General features: G+C 44.1%; 1 protein-coding gene across 1 annotated transcript in view; it reads left to right on the top strand.

Annotated features, from left to right (window-relative positions):
- enpp1 (ectonucleotide pyrophosphatase/phosphodiesterase 1) overlaps nucleotides 1-18,447 on the top strand; it is a 50,348-nt gene that overhangs the window by 5,810 nt on the left and 26,091 nt on the right. The window contains exons 2-15 of the mRNA XM_042095625.1: nucleotides 907-982; nucleotides 1,310-1,432; nucleotides 5,336-5,461; nucleotides 6,462-6,522; nucleotides 9,668-9,765; nucleotides 10,185-10,264; nucleotides 10,770-10,889; nucleotides 12,149-12,258; nucleotides 12,488-12,553; nucleotides 14,279-14,351; nucleotides 14,488-14,596; nucleotides 17,389-17,520; nucleotides 17,682-17,713; nucleotides 17,893-18,020. Of these exons, the coding sequence (XP_041951559.1) occupies nucleotides 907-982; nucleotides 1,310-1,432; nucleotides 5,336-5,461; nucleotides 6,462-6,522; nucleotides 9,668-9,765; nucleotides 10,185-10,264; nucleotides 10,770-10,889; nucleotides 12,149-12,258; nucleotides 12,488-12,553; nucleotides 14,279-14,351; nucleotides 14,488-14,596; nucleotides 17,389-17,520; nucleotides 17,682-17,713; nucleotides 17,893-18,020 (1,334 nt within the window). The remainder of the gene's footprint in view (nucleotides 1-906; nucleotides 983-1,309; nucleotides 1,433-5,335; nucleotides 5,462-6,461; nucleotides 6,523-9,667; nucleotides 9,766-10,184; nucleotides 10,265-10,769; nucleotides 10,890-12,148; nucleotides 12,259-12,487; nucleotides 12,554-14,278; nucleotides 14,352-14,487; nucleotides 14,597-17,388; nucleotides 17,521-17,681; nucleotides 17,714-17,892; nucleotides 18,021-18,447) is intronic.

The raw sequence follows: 18,447 nt of genomic DNA, 5'->3' as shown, positions 1-18,447 counted from the left end.
TGCTGGACCCATAGACTATAGACGGTTTCATGGAGCGTTCGGGCGTTGCTACGGTAATGCGTCTGGCCCTAAATTGACTTCCGCTCTATTTTGGGTTTGTGTATCTTTTACTGTACCACCGGCAACAATGGCACCTGCAACAAACACAATTAAGAATACAATTAATACAATTAAGCCTAATGAACAGAAGGAAGTTGGGCTCGGGTTGTTGTGCTGTGGGATGCAACCTCACGTCCGGAAAAAATGCCATTTCCAAAATTAAAATGTTCCGATTCCCGAAAGAAGAGAGCCAACTGAACCCCATGATGTTCTGGAAGCCAACTGAACCCCATGATGTTCTAGAAGACAACTGAACCCCATGATGTTCTAGAAGCCTTTTTTCAGGGACCCAAACACAGCTTTAAGCACTCTACCAAGAGCACTCCCATGAAAGGTCATTGTTCACCCGTACACTCCTGTCAGCATGCCTGATACCATCTGGTCCCCATTTCCCCTTGTTTACGTTATGACCTCCTGCCGTCAACGCTGAGGAGAGATAACTGGTTGGCCGCACCCGGCCACAAATCATGCACCCATCAGCTCACTGTTTTTCAGACGCACGGAGCCTACACTGCAAAAACTGCTTATCTAAACAAGTGTTATTAATCTTACATTAATCTAATTGGTATTGTTTTCAACTTACTTCTCATTCCTCCTGAACAAGGCTGCAGTAGGCACTTCAGCATTGTTGATCTTCACATGAAATGTAATGACGTTTGTAAGATTAGATCGAGTTCAAAAATGACACTGGACTAGACAAAAGCAGAAGCACAACCAACCACAACAGTTACCACAACAGTTTAGATTTGATGTTGTTACCCCACTCTCTCTTTCTCTCTCTCTCTCTCTCTTTCTCTCTCTCTGCAGGTGTTCTTGCTCCTGACACTGAGCACCATCCTTGCGATTGCTTTTGCCTTGAAGTCGTCTGCCTGCTGTAAAAGCCGTGAGTCTCGAAATAGAGCAGTACTCCTCCTCCACCTTCACTTCACCTTTCGCCCGTCCAGATCTCTTTTGGTTCTGTGACAGTCTCACTCACTTCTTATGCACTTTTAACTTCATGGTCCAACACCTGTAAAACTTCAGTGTTCGGTGTTTTTAAATGATTTTTATTCCTTATAACTTCCATTGTAGATACACTTATCATCCATTTAAAGTCTCAGTGTCAGTTAGTGTTTTTTTATTTGTCAGTTCTTTTCCCGAGCATGTCCTCCAGTGTTGGCAGCGCTTGGCAGGACACTGACAGGCTCCATCTCCTGTGTCCTCTCCACAGATAACAGCTGTAAGAACCGCTGCAGTGACGCTCCGTCCGGATCGGGCTCGTGCCGCTGTGACCAGCAGTGCCAACAGGAGGGCAACTGCTGCCTGGACTACAAAGAGGTCTGCGTGGAGCCCCGTGAGTGACCTCTTCCATAGCAACGCTACAAACAAAGGCATTTCCCATGATGCCTAATGGGTCGCTGGCTCAATGCTGCTTCTCCTGCATGCCGCTGCTGCTTCATGGGGATCGTGTGTGTCTGTGTGGCCAGAAGGCTAGACAGAGGGAAAGCAGGCTGTTGGTTGTTACATATATTTTTTAACTTATATCAATCTGTAAAATCTGTGTTTGTGTGTGTGTGTGTACGCGTGTGTGTGTGTATACTGTATGTGTGTTTGTGTTTGTGTGTGTGCGTGTGTTTGTGTGTGTGAGAGTGTTAGGAAGGGGTTATGTGTGCAGGGGCGAGTAAATACTGTGTGCGTAACCTTTTTTAGATTATAGTCTTGCGAGAACTTCTCTCAGGGCACATACATAACAAATCAGGGAAAGTCCTGCAAGTGACTGTAACCTGACTCCCACTCCATAAGCTGTAAATGGGGCCCATGGGAATGAATGGGAGCGGAATGCAGGGGTGGCTTGGCAGACCTGGCAGGCCCCTGCTGTGGCCATCGGAACTCACCATCTTAAAAATCCACCGGGAGAAAATTCCCCTGCCCACTGGGGCCTCATCGGCCACCGAGGGCAACGGCCTGGAACGGGTGTGGTGCCCCATTCGGACTGGGATTGTATGTGCGGTTTGGTAGTGTGCCTACGTGTGCAGATGTGTGTGTGTGTGTGTGTGTGTGTGTGTGTGTGTGTGTGTGTGTGTGTGTGCGTGGTTGAGTTTGATATCTAATGGGATTATAGAAAGGCATTTGAAACTGTATCAGTTCACATTTTTATCCGTATTCCTGATTTGCTTCGGTACAGTGCACAGTGTGGTTGTGTACTTTGATATGTAGTTAAGATTTACTTTAATGTAGATTTACTGTATGTTTAATGTATGTAGAATAGATATTCAGTTCAAGCCTGGTTTGTGATTTCTTTTTGGTATGCGAAAGAATAGATCTGTTTCAGTCATTGCTTCATTTTATCTGTTTCCTTAAGCTTTTAGAAAACATGCATGCATGAATGTGACATATGGACATAAGTGGACATGAGGCTCCGTTGTGTATCAGAGGCGGTGGTAGCATAGTGGCTAAAGAGCTGGGCTAGCATGCAGCAGCCTGAAAAGTTGTGGGTTCCAACATTGTGCCCTTGAGCGATTGTGCTCTGAGGACAATAGCCCTTGTCATATAATTGACATTTGTAAGTTGTTTTGGAAAAAAGCATCTGCTAAATGATCAAATGTGTAATATTGATGTATTTAATGTTGAGCATTTCTTAAAGGAAAATTCCGGTATTTAGCACTTTGATATTGAGTGGAAGTTTATACGCGGTTGTGAGGTGTCTGAAAAAATAGTTCCACAATAGCAAATAAGACGGCTGGAAATCATACATTGCGCCGATATATTTGATTTTAATAATCAATGAACACCACTAACCACTCGGTGAGTTGCACAGTTTTGAAAACGAACGTTAAGGGTTATTTTAGGACATGTTTGTGCATGCCTGTTGCAGCCACTCTGTTCTAGTCAAAGGCGATTCAAAACGAGTCAGAAAAGTCGAGACAGGACAAATCGTCAAAATTTCGGTGTCCACCACTCTAGTTCATCAAAAACAAACCAGAAAAGGGACTCAAAGTGCTAAATACCGGAATTTTCCTTTAAGAAAATATGTATATTGAGTGGGGTCAGGGAAGTGTTCTGATGGTTTCTGCAAGCAGTAGACACCTTAAAATGGCCCTCTTCCTCTCTGCTCTCATTTTGGAGCCAAAGCTCTCGAGCATATTTCACACACGCAAGAGCGCATACACACACACACACACACACACACACACACACACACACACACACACGCAACAGCACACATATACACACGAATACAGACAGACAGAGGGGTCCACTTTTCTGCACTGTCGGCAAGAACTGTGCTGGTGGAGGAAATCGCAGTGGACACACACACTCATGCTCATTCACACGCATTCACACACACACACACACACACACACACACACTTACTATCGGTGCCATCCAGGCTGCCTCAGGATGGTAATATTGTGGGTGGAAGACAGGCCACTTATTATCCACTCACTCTCACACTCTCCGCTTCATTCAAGTGTCTCTCACTCATTCACACGCACAAGCGCGCACACACACACACACACACACACACACACACACACACACACACACACACACACACACACACATACGTCCAGGCTCACTGCCCACTCTCACACACATAAGCGGTGCCACCGAGACTGACTCAGCGCTGATTTGTGTCTGTGACTGGCCCCTGCCTGCTTCCCCCACCCTCAGACATACACACACACAAACACACACACACACACACACACACACACAGAGAGAGAGAGAGAGAGAGAGAGAGAGAGAGATTATGCAAAGGCTTCAGTCAGAGACACAAAGATGTCTGATGTACTACTCACTAGGCTGAGGACATAGCAGACGTTACTCATCCGCACCGCACGCGCAGATGGGAGGAGGCTGTGGAACAGTCGTGAAAGTCGCTAAAAAAAGTCTCCGGTATTTTTTTGGACTTTAATGTTAAAAAAATAACTTGTGGTCGTGTCCAGTGCCCCTGGCATCGGGTCCATTTGGTCAAGACCAATGGTGTGGGTTGTTATTCTAAGGTGCGTAGTGTACACGGACGCATCTGGGAAACTTGGCGTGGGCTTTGACGGTCTGTTTGCGTTTCTCGGGACGGAGGTGGTCGTGCGCTCCAGACTGTCAGCGGTTGGAACGTGAGTCGCCCTGGGTGGCACCGAGCACGTTGCACCCTCTCTCTTGCTCCAGTTCACAATAAAGAGGAGCTTTGTGAACCTTTTCCCCCCAAGTTCACAAAAAAAAAAAAACGAGTGAGATCATAATTCTTCCATGCATTAAATGGACTTTTGGACCCGGCTCACTAGACCACAGGTCCAATCTTTATACGTCATGAGACAACGCACTGTCATGTGTAGCCTATTTTTGGAGCCGAGCCCAAAGCGGTCATTGTGTGGGCAGCAGCAGAGGCTCTGAGCAGGGCAGCACGGAAAGTGAAGCTTTTAATTGGGTTTGATAGCAGGCGGCAGCATTGTTATGGGAGGACTGGTGATATGCAGTCTGTAAGAAGCTAAAAGCCCAAACTCTTTTCAAATCTCCCTGTCATGAGGCACAGAGTGAAAGGCATGTATTACCTCCAGATTAACAGGAACATAAAACAGGTATTGACCTGTTTACAAGTATTATCACTTCAAAGCTATGTTTGTTTTGGATGGTATTAAAGATATGACACTAACCACAGGAATGTTGGCTTACTGTAATAGGGAAATGTTGTCCTTGGATAACTCTGGAGTCATCTCTCTCTCTCTCTCTCTCTCTGTCTCTTTCCCTCTCTCTCTCGCTCTCTCTCTCCCTCTCTCTCTCTCTCTCTCTCTCTCTCTCTCTCTCTCTCTCTCTCTCTGTCTCTTTCCCTCTTGACAAAAAGTCATTCATACCAAGTGCAATATCACTACTCAATTCACAATAGTCCATGCAAGATATCCATATTCATCTTCTTGATACCGGTCTGTTGTGAAAGTGTTATTTATTGTTGTTTTTAAGGGTGACTGTTATTTGTTTGTTGTATGTATTGTCTATTTGTATGTATGTATTGTCTATTTATTGTGTCTGTATTTTAGAAACCCACCTGTGGAGTCAAAGACAAATTTCCACTCTTGTGGACAATAAAGCTGTTATTATTATTATTATTATTATTATTATTATTATTATTATTATTATTATTATTATTATTGTTCCTAGCTCACTCACTCACATTATTCCTAGCTCAATCACATGTTTTTCCCTTTGCCTCTCCTCTACCCCCCCCCCCCCCCCCAACCCCCGCCCGCCCTCTCCCTAGTCATCTCCTGGACGTGCAATAAATTCCGCTGCGGCGAGAAGCCGCTGGCCCAGAGTCTCTGCTCCTGCTCCCCCGACTGTGTGAAACACGGCAACTGCTGTGCCAACTACATCAGCATATGCTCAGGTAAGGGGAGCCATAGCATACACATCGCGTTACCCATGAGTACTTATTGTAGTTCTCAGAAGGGTCCTAATAGTATGTTTTTTTTTGGTAAGTCTCCACAAGGGATTATTTTACTGTAACTGCACTCTAAAGTAGGACTTGATTTCCTTTTGTAGGGTTGCACAATTCCTTCGTTTGTTGTAGTCCACTGTTATGTAACTTGTGGTTTTGTGTTACTGGCTTAATTCTGATATCATCACTGGCCATCATTGTAGCCTAAACATCCTTTTTAGAATGAAGAATGTGCTTACGATCATGGGCACATTAATATTTAGTTTGAGGCTCTGACAGAGGAAAGTCTGCCATTGCATTAGTCATGAGTCTCTGTACAAACCTCAAATCTGTGGCCAGATGTCCTGATTGATGACGGTGTCTCTCTCTCCCTCTCTCTTAGCCCCCTCAGTGTGGCTGTTGAACAACCCCCATTCCCAGTTCACCTCCAGACTCCCAGCCTTCTCTTTATTTTGTAGTCATAGAGACACGTCATAGCTAGCTGTTTGCCATTGCATTATCGACTACTTAGCAAGAAATAGCCCCATCTAGTACCTCTAATTTACCACAAGCCCATTATCTTGTATTGCTCCATTAACCCTCATGATATTTTAACATCTTTGAAATAATGTTGTACCAACATATAATGTCAACAGTAAAAAGCCCATGCATTTCTAGATGCAATTATCATGCAATTTGCTGGGCTTATACTGTATGTTGTTGCATGATGCATGATTTATTATAATTGATTAAACTTTCATGGCCCATTTATGTTGATTAGATGAAGGAGTGCTTATGACATATTGTAGACCCATGGATCTACTCATCAGTTTAATGCATGTAGCACACATAGTGTGTACAGTAGTGTGTGTGTGTGTGTGTGTGTGTGTGTGTGTGTGTGCAGTATGCAAGTCCACTCAGTTATGTGTGTGTGTAAACTGACCCAACTGACCATTACACTCATTTCCAGGGAAAACCTCGTGGCAAGAGGAGGAATGTCAGGAGATCCAGGAACCACAGTGCCCTGCAGGGTAAGGAAAGGCCTGGGCCCACACACATAAACACAAACACACACACACACACACACACACACACACAGTCAGTTAAATCCAAAGGAGTCACAAATACATGTAGACTGGGACTGGGTTAAGTATAAGTATAAGTATTAGTATAGATATAATATACTCTTTTGATCCCGTGAGGGAAATTTGGTCTCTGCATTTATCCCAATCCGTGAATTAGTGAAACACACCCAGCACACAGTGAGGTGAAGCACACACTAATCCCGACACAGTGAGCTGCCTGCTACAGCGGTGCTCAGGGAGCAATGTGGGGTTAGGTGCCTTGCTCAAGGGCACTTCAGCCGCTCCTACTGGTCGGGGTTCGAACCAGCAACCCTCCGGTTACAAGTCCAAAGCCCTAACCAGTAGGCCACAGCTGCCCACTTATCCCTGCTAGACTACTTATATTCTGCTTCACTGTTGGAAATTTGCATCGTGCTGTTCCTGTTGCATTGTTGCATTGTGTGTGTCCGTTACTGCTTTAGGCTGTTTTGAAATACAGTGTGTGATTGAAGACTGCTGCAACGTGTATGCACACATTCAGCATTCCAATATGCCTACGTTGCTGGCTGGGCATGTGGTATGCAGTGTAGCCTACACCATTTGTGTGTGACTGACTATGTGTACACCTCTCTACCACTCTCAAATCTACAGTAAGATAACCATAAAATAATCCTGTCCAGATGGGAAGCTTTCACATCACAGGCCATCATAACCCTGTTACCATTAGACCTAAAATGGATTAAAGTAATGAAGTAATTTTGTAGGCAGCAAAACAAACCGATTGATGCCAAGATGTGAGGGTTTGTACTCACTGTAAGACGTCTGTTCAGTGGAAAAGAGACACAGCTGGACTATCTGTGCGTGTTCCCTCATGGCTCATTTGAACTCGGATTTATGGTGAGAAGCCTGTGAGAGCTTTGGCCAGTGTAGCCTTTGTCAGTGTGTGTGTGTGTGTGTGTGTGTGTGCGTGTGTGTGTGTGTGTGTGTGTATGTGTGCGTGCGTGTCTGTGTGTTGTAATAAGAGTATGTGTGTATGTGTATTTGTTGTGCTGCATTTTCCCTCACGGGATCAAAAAGTATATATACTATATATGCAGCTGTGTGTGAAATGTGTGTGTGTGTGTGTGTGTGTGCATGTGTGTGTGTGTGTGTGTGTGTGTTGTAATAAGAGTATGTGTGTGTGTGTATTTGTGGTGCTGCATTTTTATTTCTTCTTCATCTTAAGGGAACAACTGCCATATACCACTGTGTGTGAAATGTGTGTGTGTGTGTGTGTGAGTGTGTGTGTGTGTTTGTGTTTGTGTGTGTGGCTGTTGTTTTATTTAAGACCAGCTATAAACTTTGGTAAGTGTTGTAGACATCAGAGACTGATTTGAAGTGCGCGAGTGTGTTTGCGTATATGCGTGTGTTTATCTTCGCTGCTGCAGGGTGTGACTCCAGTCTCATTAGTGCATGGAAAAGAGGAGCACTTTTTCCCCTTCGAAAGCCATTTTTTCCTCAGTCTGCCCTCAAGGCTTTGATGTGAGCAGCCCGCGTTGTTTTCCTTCTGTCTCGGGAGTCTGGCTGAGCTCCCACTCTGGTCTGCTCTTCCGCACTTGCCATTTTGTTGAGGTTGTTGTCTCGTCAGAGGGGGTAGATCGCAGATGTATACAAGAGCCAATTTTCATGAGCCCTCATTTGTTTGTGAAAAACAAAATGAGGAAGAAATCATGAGAATATTTATTCTGGGAGACTTGTTTGCCCACCCCTTGTAGTCCTTGCCTCTCAGTGTAACCTGTATGTGGTTTGTGTGTTTACCAAAAACACGTATAATTTCTTCTTTTTTCGCATGGCTTCACAGTGCCCTGGTTTTGACTTAAGTGGAGCCATACACAAGCACTCTCTCTCTTTTTTGAGCTGGTTGTGTGTCACACATTCAGGCCCTCTGAGATTAAAAGGGAATATCCTGCCGCTGAGACAGGAGTGGTCCCATCCATCTCCAGCTCAACCTGAACCCCCTGAATGTGTCTGTCACTTGAGACTCCATCATCCTAACTCAGATGGTACTGATTCATGTCTTACATTAGTCACATTAGTTACACCCAGCACTCAGGGCCTAATGTTTGGCCCATATTTCATGCTTGCTTCATTAATTGCAGTTCATTAATCTCTGAGTGGCACTACTGATGTGCTTTTAGATGTCCGTCAGATGAAAATGGACCCATTAATGTAATGGCTCGAAAAGAAAAACACTTTGTAACTGAACCCCAGACAGCTAGTGGTGTTGTTTGGGGAGCAGAACAGTATCCGTTAGTAACCTGCGGGCGTATTGCTGAGTGATCATCTGGTGCGAATACGGTCATTGCGGTTTGGAGGTTTCATTTAGGTCTACGTTTTCTTTTTTTATTCAGCACGTCTGTGGGTATTTTAGTACTTTTCTTGACGTCACGGTGTGATGGAAAAGGGAAGGGTGAAGTTGTGGAGCCTGCTGAGGTGTGGAGGTTTCTGCCAGATGGCACGTGAGGGAGGGGAGGAGGGAGAGAAGAGAGGAAGAGAGAGAGAGAGAGAGAGAGAGAGAGAGAGGGGTGGGAGCTGTGCAGCCTTGAAGACCTCTTACAGACGTACGTGACTCTTGCTCAGCAACACCTCGTCACTCCCTCTTCCCCCCCTGATGTACTCTAGCCTTTCCTCTGCATGACTCTTCTGTTTGTCTGTGTGGTGTGATAGTCACACTGCCCCCCCGCCCCCCCCCCCCCCATGCCATCTCCAGGAGTTGTGAAAGGCACCCGCTGTGCCACCAGCCTCGCTGTGCTCATCCATCAACCCAGCGGTGACTCAGCCTGTCACTGTGCCATCAGCGAATGCCTACAAGCCTGAGCCTTCCAGCTCGCAGGCCCATTTGAGTCTGTGGGGCAAAATAGCAGTTAGCCAGTGACAGGCTTCTCAAAGCAACGTTAACCAGTGCGGTCAGAAAGAAACTATGAAATGACCTCAGTGTGGCTACCGCTGTGAGTGGTCAGTAGCATGACTCAGGGCTAAAAGGTCTTGAAAGGGTTAGCGCTATTTACAGTATATGTCATCATTGTAGTTATTGAAATAACAGTGAAAGTTCTGTGCTATTTTTTACCCCTAGGTTCTCAAGGTCCCCACTGATCCTGGTTTCTCTGGATGGGTTCAGGGCCAGTTACATGAAGTCCTATGAGCCTCTGATGCCTGTACTGTCCAAACTGAGTAAGACACACACACACACACACACACACACACACACACACACACACACACACACACACACACACACACACACACAAACACACACACACAAACACATACTCACACACACTCACACACACACACACACTCACATCACACACACATCACACACACACACACACACTTACACAACACAAACACACACACACTCACACACACACACACACTTGTTTGCTCAGATAATTAGTGTATTTCAAATGCAGCCTAATCCCTGAACTACAGTCTATGCTTCCTTTGATAATGCCATAATCATTCATTGAATCATTCATTCATGGATTTAATATTTGTTGTCAATTCATACACGGTTCACACAGTTACATTCACATTCTCAGCTCTTCTTTGAGTAAATGCTTCTAAATCTCACTTCTTTTTACCCCCAGAAAGGTGCGGGACTTCCACTTCACACATGCGGCCGGTCTATCCCACCAAGACGTTCCCCAACCACTACACCATTGTCACTGTGAGTTCATGCTAAACAAACTCACAGCCCACAGAAGAAACAATCTCAGAAGCCACCAGCTGTCTGTGTGTTGGTTAGCACATAGGCCATGACATATGCCTTGTGTGGTTTTATAGCACAAAGGGGCATGGAGCAGTACACTGCCTGACATCGATGTTAGTTGTGTAAGAGCAAGATAGACTATGACGTGAAATCACTAGCCTCTAAGTGTTGCAACCCAGGATGGGTTGGCCTGTGGTTTCTGAAGAAATATCCATGAAACTGGTTTACGTAAATTGAAGAGAAGTGTGTATTTTGCGGCCGGGATTTAATGCTTTGGTTATTTATGGTAATTTTCCAGGCCAATGGCATCTGATGTAATGTATTGTGAAAACATCACTGCAAGTCAAGAAGCCACTTAGCAGATTGCTTTTTATTTAGTTTTACATGTTGTGTGTTTTGTGTTTGTGTGTGTGTGTGTTTTTGTGTGTGTGTGTGTGTGTGTGTGTGTGTGTGTATGCCACAGGGCCTGTACCCTGAGTCCCACGGCATAGTCGACAACAAGATGTATGATGTGACCAGAAATGCAGAGTTCCTTCTCAAATCAAAGGAGAAGTTCAACCCCCTGTGGTACCTTGGAGAACCTGTGAGTACCGTTGGACACAAACATCCCACAACTGCTCTTGAGGTCCATTCAACCAGCTCTTCAGTTCATTTCAACGGTCCCATTTATTTTGTTTATCTTCTGTCTTCTGTTGTTTTTCTTATGGTTGCCTAGCACATTAAAACTTTTATTTATCTTTGCTTCTTGATTTGTATACTTGCAAAGCACTTTAAAATGACTGAATGAATTGTGTTATGTAAATGAACTTGCCGTGCCTTGCTCATTCATCCCAGCTTGGCCAGTTTCCTCTTTGATTGGCTGTTTAGCTGAATCAGCACTGTGGAAGGACTGTTGTGTGTCTTCGTAGTTAAGTAAGAGTCCTCATTTTATTTGAGAGTGATTTAATTACCCACAGTTTGAAAAGGCACATTGATTTACCTTTCACTTTCTAGATGTGTACTGTTTGTTGCAAACTACTCGTTTAAGAGTTATATGAAGTGACAGGAGCTTGTATGAAAAGTGACAGTGATGAAGTGTTCTGGTCCGTGTTTACAGATGTCAAGTCACAGAGAGACGCACTGGCTTCTCTGGAGTCCCACACATGATAAAGGAGGCTGTGGAGAGAAACAGAGGCTATTCTCTCTTTAGCCATGATAATGTGGCTTCTAATTAGAAATGCTTTCAGCAGCCATCTCCTCCTGTTTAGATGCCCGTGCCAAATCACGTGCCTCCTAGAATAATTAGGGAGTCTGCATTGTGCAAATGACAGCCTACGTACAGAAGTTGTTTTGTGCTGTTTTGGAGTACACTCGAGTTTCCCCAGTTTAGGTCTTCTGAGGCCCAGAGACACATCACATTCCCTCTCCCCCCCATCACTCAATCTTTCCGTATGTCTTATTTAACCTTAACTGCTGTTTAGGGACTTACCACAGAGTGTTTACATTTTTGTCATGCCATTGTGCGTGACTGCTGTCATAAGAGCTCATTTAAAAAATAAGAGCTCACTGACCATAGAAGGTCACATTCTTGCTAAGTCTGTGGCTTTCTGGGTAATTTTAGCCTGTTATTTCATGCCACTTTGCATGCCCAACCCGAAACAATGACCGAAACAAAATCATGGTTGCATTTATGGATTGTATGAATCATAGTAGCTACCTTGCATATGCCCTAAGTGTTTGTTGTTCTATCTACCAGCAATCAATTATTCTGATTGTTACATTGTTATTATAGTCGCCAGGGTATACAGGGTATACAGGGTATACTCCTTACTCCATACTCCAACTCTGTTGGTTTCTCTGCAGGTCTGGCTCAGTGCAATGAAGAACGACATCAAGGCCGGAACATTCTTCTGGCCTGGAGGGGATGTGGCCATTCAGGGAAAATTTCCCACCTTTCACCAGGTTTATGACGGGTCAGTAAACTAATATTAGGAAAATAATATTTACTCTCGACCCATAGTACATTCTGAGATGGATCCGAGATATGTCAGTGTCTGACTCAGATCAGATTCTGAGATAAGATTTAGATTTTTGCAAGAAAGTGTAAATCTCACCACCATCCATCCAGAATCGTATCATAAGCCTACTGTATGTTGGGCACTGATCAGAAGATGGCCTTTTTTGCATCTTTTCCCTCCTCAGAAAAGTCCCATACGAGAAGAGAGTGGCCACCATTTTAGACTGGTTACGACTGCCTGAGGGAGAGAGGTATGCTGGAGCTTTTTACATCAAGCTTTCTTACAATTACAGGAATTTAGTCAGAAATGCATCATGGTGTGGTTTTTGCCTACTCCTCACTGGCCTTGTATGTCTGTCATGTTTTCAAAGGAGTGACATGGAATCAGTAGACCTGTCTTTGACATATTTCTAGAAATAGGAACTTGACTGATTTAAAGAATGCCTTAATGCTTTTCATAATTCTTGGCTTTTTGAGGTCTTTATGGCTTAGCCTAATAAACAAATAAGTTAAGAAGCGAATATATTAGCTAATATATTAGGGGCAGCTGTGGCCTACTTACTTACCTACTTCTGACTTGTAACCAGAGGGTTGCCGGTTCGATCCCCAACCAGTAGGCACGGCTGAAGTGCAAGGCACCTAACCCCTCACTGCTCCCCGAGCGCCGCTGTTGTTGCAGGCAGCTCACTGTGCCGGGATTAGTGTGTGCTTCACCTCACTCTGTGTTCACTGTGTGCTGAGTGTGTTTCACTAATTCACAGATTGGGATAAATGCAGAGACCAAATTTCCCTCACAGGATCAAAAGAGTATATACTTACTTACTTAATATATTAGAAGCTAATATCTAGCCTATTATGTAGCTTAGTGGACTCTAATTTGAGACCACAATGCACACTATATCCAGCTACCGTGCTGCGGAAGCCATGCAATGAGAAGAGGCAGGCATACCAAAATTAGCTAATTTATTGACATGTCGCACCGACACCGTGCAATAGCAGAAATCTGTTGAGTTATTTGTAGTGTATTATTTAAAGTATAGAGATGTACATGACTGAGGTTGGCTGAGACATGAGTCTGTTGAAATTATCGAGTATGATTGTTAGTTTCGTGGAAACAGTGTCACAAAACAAATTCATGAGAATAACGGAGAAATTCTTCGTCTGCACACTCAGAGCTGTATATAGAGAGAGTTTGGCCAACTCAAATCAGGGGCGCTATTTTGGAGATAAAATAAATAAATAGCTTATTTTCACCATCAACAGGCATATAAATGTTATTATCAACGTTTGTTAATATGTAAAAGGCCCTTACAAAAATATCCCAGTGTATATTTACCTTCTATATCTTAAATGGGCCTGTAAAATGCCCATTGTAGTGACCATATTGCCAAATCAGTCTCAGAGCAGTGTGCTTACCTTTCTTTTTCTCTCCTAAGTCCTGACGTAACCATTCGTAGTTCATCCATTGCCGAGGACAGGTTAAACATACTCGATGGCAAACATTTGAACTGTAACTATTATTGCATTGTTAGTAGGCTATTATCATTATTATTACAGTAACAGACGATAAACCCTTCCCATAATGTATGGTATTACTATACTTGTCCTATGTAAGTTATAATCATGTCAAAGAGAGAAATTGACATTCACCTCACACAATATTAAGTAATTATTTGCCCACCAGTTTGTTCTTTTGATCTTCTGCGCTACCATATTTTTTTGGGTAACGGGGGAATTGTTTCCCGCTTCCCGGTCTTGCCCTGTAGACATACGCACAACAGTTGGGCATTATGTTAATGATTTATGTTCTTTTTCTCCACTATTCACTGCACTACGTCAATGGGGATCTGATGAATGTTGGTATCTAACATGGTGTCCACGAACCACGTGACCATCAGAGTCCTGTATGTACTTGCACAGCTTTGTGTGTTCTTGAACTAGAGCACTGCATTAACCCTGTCCAACTGTCCTCTCAGGCCAGACTTTTACACCTTGTATTTGGAGGAGCCTGATCATTCTGGGCATAGGCATGGACCCCAGAGCAGTCAGGTGAGATCTGACACCTAGCATGGAATGTTCAGCTGAGAATACTGAATGGTGGGAAATTTGAAATGCGCTATATTTGTTAACCCCTCTCTTTCTCTCTCTCTCTCTCTCTCTCTCTCTCTCTCTCTCTCTCTCTCAGGTCATTGAAGCTTTAATTAAGATGGATCGTATTATTGGACTGTTGATGGAGGGCCTGAAAATGAGGAACCTTCACAAATGTGTGAATGTGATCGTCCTATCCGACCATGGTGAGCACAGGCTAAAATGTCCAGTACCAATTAGCCTTCTCCAGCAAGGGATGCACATTCATATACACTCTTAAAATGAATGTGTTGGAAACAACACAAATTGTCTTGTCCCTATCTGGACATAGAGATGTGTTAAAAACAACTCAAGTTGTGTTGTTTTCAACACACTCATTTTACGAGTGTAAGCTTCCTCCTACTGGACTGAATGACTTAGCAGTGTAACATTCTTATATTTGGCACCTCATCCTGTAGGGTTTCCTACTCTACTGGTACTGTATGTCCCAAGGCATGAATCTCAAATAATCTAGAGATAATAGGGATTAACAGTTGACTGAATGAGAGAACCGTCACGCCACGTGCCCTTTATTCCAGGCCAACAAACGTGCATCCTGATCACAATGGCAGAGAACCACTGGTTGAGTCAGTTAACTGTAGATCCAGGGGAAATTCAAGGAAGTGACTGCACCCTGTTACAGTAAGGTCTAAATCATTAGCTCTACTCAAGCCAATGTTTCATCGTTGTTGACTCTTGGTGTTGGCACATATTGACCTCAGAGGGAACGATTATTAACAGCTTGTGGGGAGGCGTATGCCATGGATCTGGCTTGTCTTGTTTGTCAGCCCCATGCCGTGAAGGCACAACAACAGTTATTATCCTGTCCAAATGGTGGCCTTTAAATTGAACTAGTGATGAAGAGAGGGTGAGAGATGAAACAGTGTAAAAGAGAGAGTGAAGAGGGAGGACAACAAGGACCCATGCAGCAGGTGGCCAGCTGTGATGAGGAAGAGAGAAGACAGAAAGAGAGAGAGAGAGAGAGAGAGAGAGAGAAAGTTGGCAGAATGACAGAGGCTGTCCCTCTGTATGTCGCTCATTCATTAACAAAGGAGTGTCTCTCCCTTCTCCCTGGGAGGGCGTGGCTGTGGGGGAGCGAAGACGACTCAGTGCCGTGCACATCTGCCCAGCGCCGCTGGCACATCTGTAATCATCCGCGCGGAGGTTAGGCAGCGTGAGATGCCCAACCCGAACGTCAGGACGACGGCTGGATGTTCGCACGCGTTCTCGTGACGAGCGAGAGACGGCAAAGGGCCAGAGCTCTAATCAACACTCGGGCCTTGAGTTGTAATCTTCTCTACAGCCGTGCCGATCTCACCACGATGCGCACACAAGAGAGGAGAGCCCCGCCACTGGCCTCGCGTGTGTATGTCACGCTCTGATGTTGAGCACGTAAATCTCAAGGATATTGGGAGTGTATTTGCGTCCTCTTTTTTTATTTGTGAACGATGTTCTGGGCACATGAGTGAGCTCCAGAGTGGCCTGAGGGTGGACATGGAAACAGTGTGAGAGGCCACCGCAGAGCTCGGGAGAATCTGAAAGGATGATGGGCTGTTATCTTATTAGATCTTGGGAAAGGATAATACAAATCATTACTTGTCTGGAATAGATATGAATAAAACATGAATAACATGTAGCCTTATTCAACATATCTTAATGCTGAATGTAGGGAAATTAGAGATAATTAAAACACAATACCTATAAATATCTAACGAAATGGAGTATTCTGTAATGAGTTGTGCATTATGAAATATTAATGATTAATGGTGTGTTCATGCTGAAGTTAATATAATAATATAATATAATGGTCTTATTTTATCTATGTAAAGTAGCCCAACACATTAATCTTAGATGTTACATTAATTAGTTGCAGGTAATGGATGTTTACTGTAAACAAGAAACCCTTCTCTTTCCCATGTGGATTTGAGAAAGCACTAGGGATGTTATGTTTACTCCAATCACCACTACGAGGGAAGCCAAGTTGTAGTGCTCTCTCTGACCCATTTCAAATTAGTCTCCCTGCAACCTCCAGCAGATATGAAGTCCATGTTCACCAGAGGCAACTATAATCTGTCTTCTCTGCTGTGTTGTGTCGATGCTGTAGACATTGCCTCTCTTCAACAACCTGTGCAAAGAGGCTGCATAGCTTTTATTTGATGTATGGCTTAGACAATGAAAAGCCCAAAAGCAAAGCATTCTCCCAGTTTCCCCTAGCTGTTGAATGGAGAAAATAGGTCAGTTATTGGGCAAGGGTTTGCCATGCTGCTTGTGGCTGGTGTGTGTGTGTGTGTGTGTGTGTGTGTGTGTGTGTATGTGTGTGTTAATGTCTGTCTGTGTATGTGTGTGTGTGTGTGTGTGTGTGAATGTCTGTCTGTGTATGTGTGTGTGTGTGTGTGTGTGTCTGTCTGTGTGTGTGTGTGTGTGTGTGTCTGTCTGTGTGTGTGTGTGTGTGTGTGTGTCTGTGTGTGTGTCTGTGTGTGTGTGTGTGTGTGTGTGTGTGTGTGTGTGGGTTCTCACCCACCGTACAACATAATAGCTAGAGCCAGTGGAAATGTACATGACTGGTGCATGCTTTTGTGACAAAGGAAAATATACTGTATGTTAGATTAAAAGCTGCCCATAAAAAGGCACACTGCTGTTGGGAGACTTTGACATACTGTTTCCGCAGCTCTACAAGATTAGGGGTGTTCCTTTGGGTGAAGTGTCAAACGGCTCCCATAAAAACAGTCGCTGAAAGACATAACTCACCACTTTCATTGTTTAAAAAGATGACTGCAGAACTGTGCAAGACTTCTAAACATACATATGCTGAGATGTGTTTGTGTTGGTCTCATCCTATCTTTTTATACTTTATTGATGTGTTATTGTTAAGCATTAGGGATCGCTACTCTGCTTAAAAGGTACTATATGAATAAAGACTGATTGATTGATTGATTGATTGATCCATCCTCAAACACAGGCATGGAGCAGGGCAGATGTGATCGGGCGGTCCATCTGAACTCATACCCGGTCAACACCAGTGACTTCACCCTCATCATGGGCCCAGCGGCCAGGATCCGCCCAAAGAGAATCCCAGAGGAGTTCTTCAGCTGTAAGCGATCGCAGTCTTCACTATTTCCCTATTTAATAAAGCAGTGAATGGAGGACATTGCCTCACTATCATGTGTCACTTGATGAATGATGTACTTGTTCTTGCAATATGAATTTAAAAGTAACATTGTCACTCGTTGGGTGCTCTGTTTTTTTCTGCAGTTGACTATGAAGGTGTACTTGCAAATCTTTCGGTAAGAAGAATGTTTTTCATTTTATTTTCATCTGTTAGTGTGTAACATTTTGGAACACCGGTGGGCTAATCTTTTCTGTTTATGTGTCTCCACTCCCCCCTCTGTCTCTGTCTATCTCTCTTTCTCTCTCTCTCTCTCTCTCTCTCTCTTTTTCTCTCTCTCTCTCTCTACATCTGAAGTGCAGAACTCCTGACCAGCCCATGCGACCCTACCTGAAGGAGAACCTGCCAAAGAGGTTCCACTTTGCCAACAACGTTCGCATCGAGCAGGCCCACCTCTACATGAAAGAGACCTACTGGGCAGCCGTGTATGTTTACAGAGCGCACCTTCCCCTTTCTCTCTGTCTCTTCCCCTTTCTCTCTCCTCCTCCCATCTTCATCCCTTCATTCCTCCTGTCTTGTGGCACCTCAGCTCTGTCTCCTCTCCTTTGGGAGAAGATTCCATCAATTTGCATCAAAAGCTTCCATCAATTGCATTTACTTTTACATTCATGCATTTATCTGACGCTTCCGCCTCCAAAGCCGCACACACACACACACACACACACACACACACACACACACACACACAAATATGTTATCAGGTAAATGGCAGATATGTCCATAACAGGTTGAAAGGAACCTTATAATGCATACAAAATGTATTCAGCTTATTTAGAGTGGAGATCATATATGTGAATACATGCTAATACCAGTAGCCTATAAAACATTGCTCTCAGCCATGCTGATTTTGAT

The sequence above is a fragment of the Alosa sapidissima genome, chromosome 6 (genome assembly GCF_018492685.1).
Source record: "Alosa sapidissima isolate fAloSap1 chromosome 6, fAloSap1.pri, whole genome shotgun sequence".
NCBI lineage: Eukaryota > Metazoa > Chordata > Actinopteri > Clupeiformes > Clupeidae > Alosa > Alosa sapidissima.
This window is presented reverse-complemented; position numbering and strand designations above follow the sequence as displayed.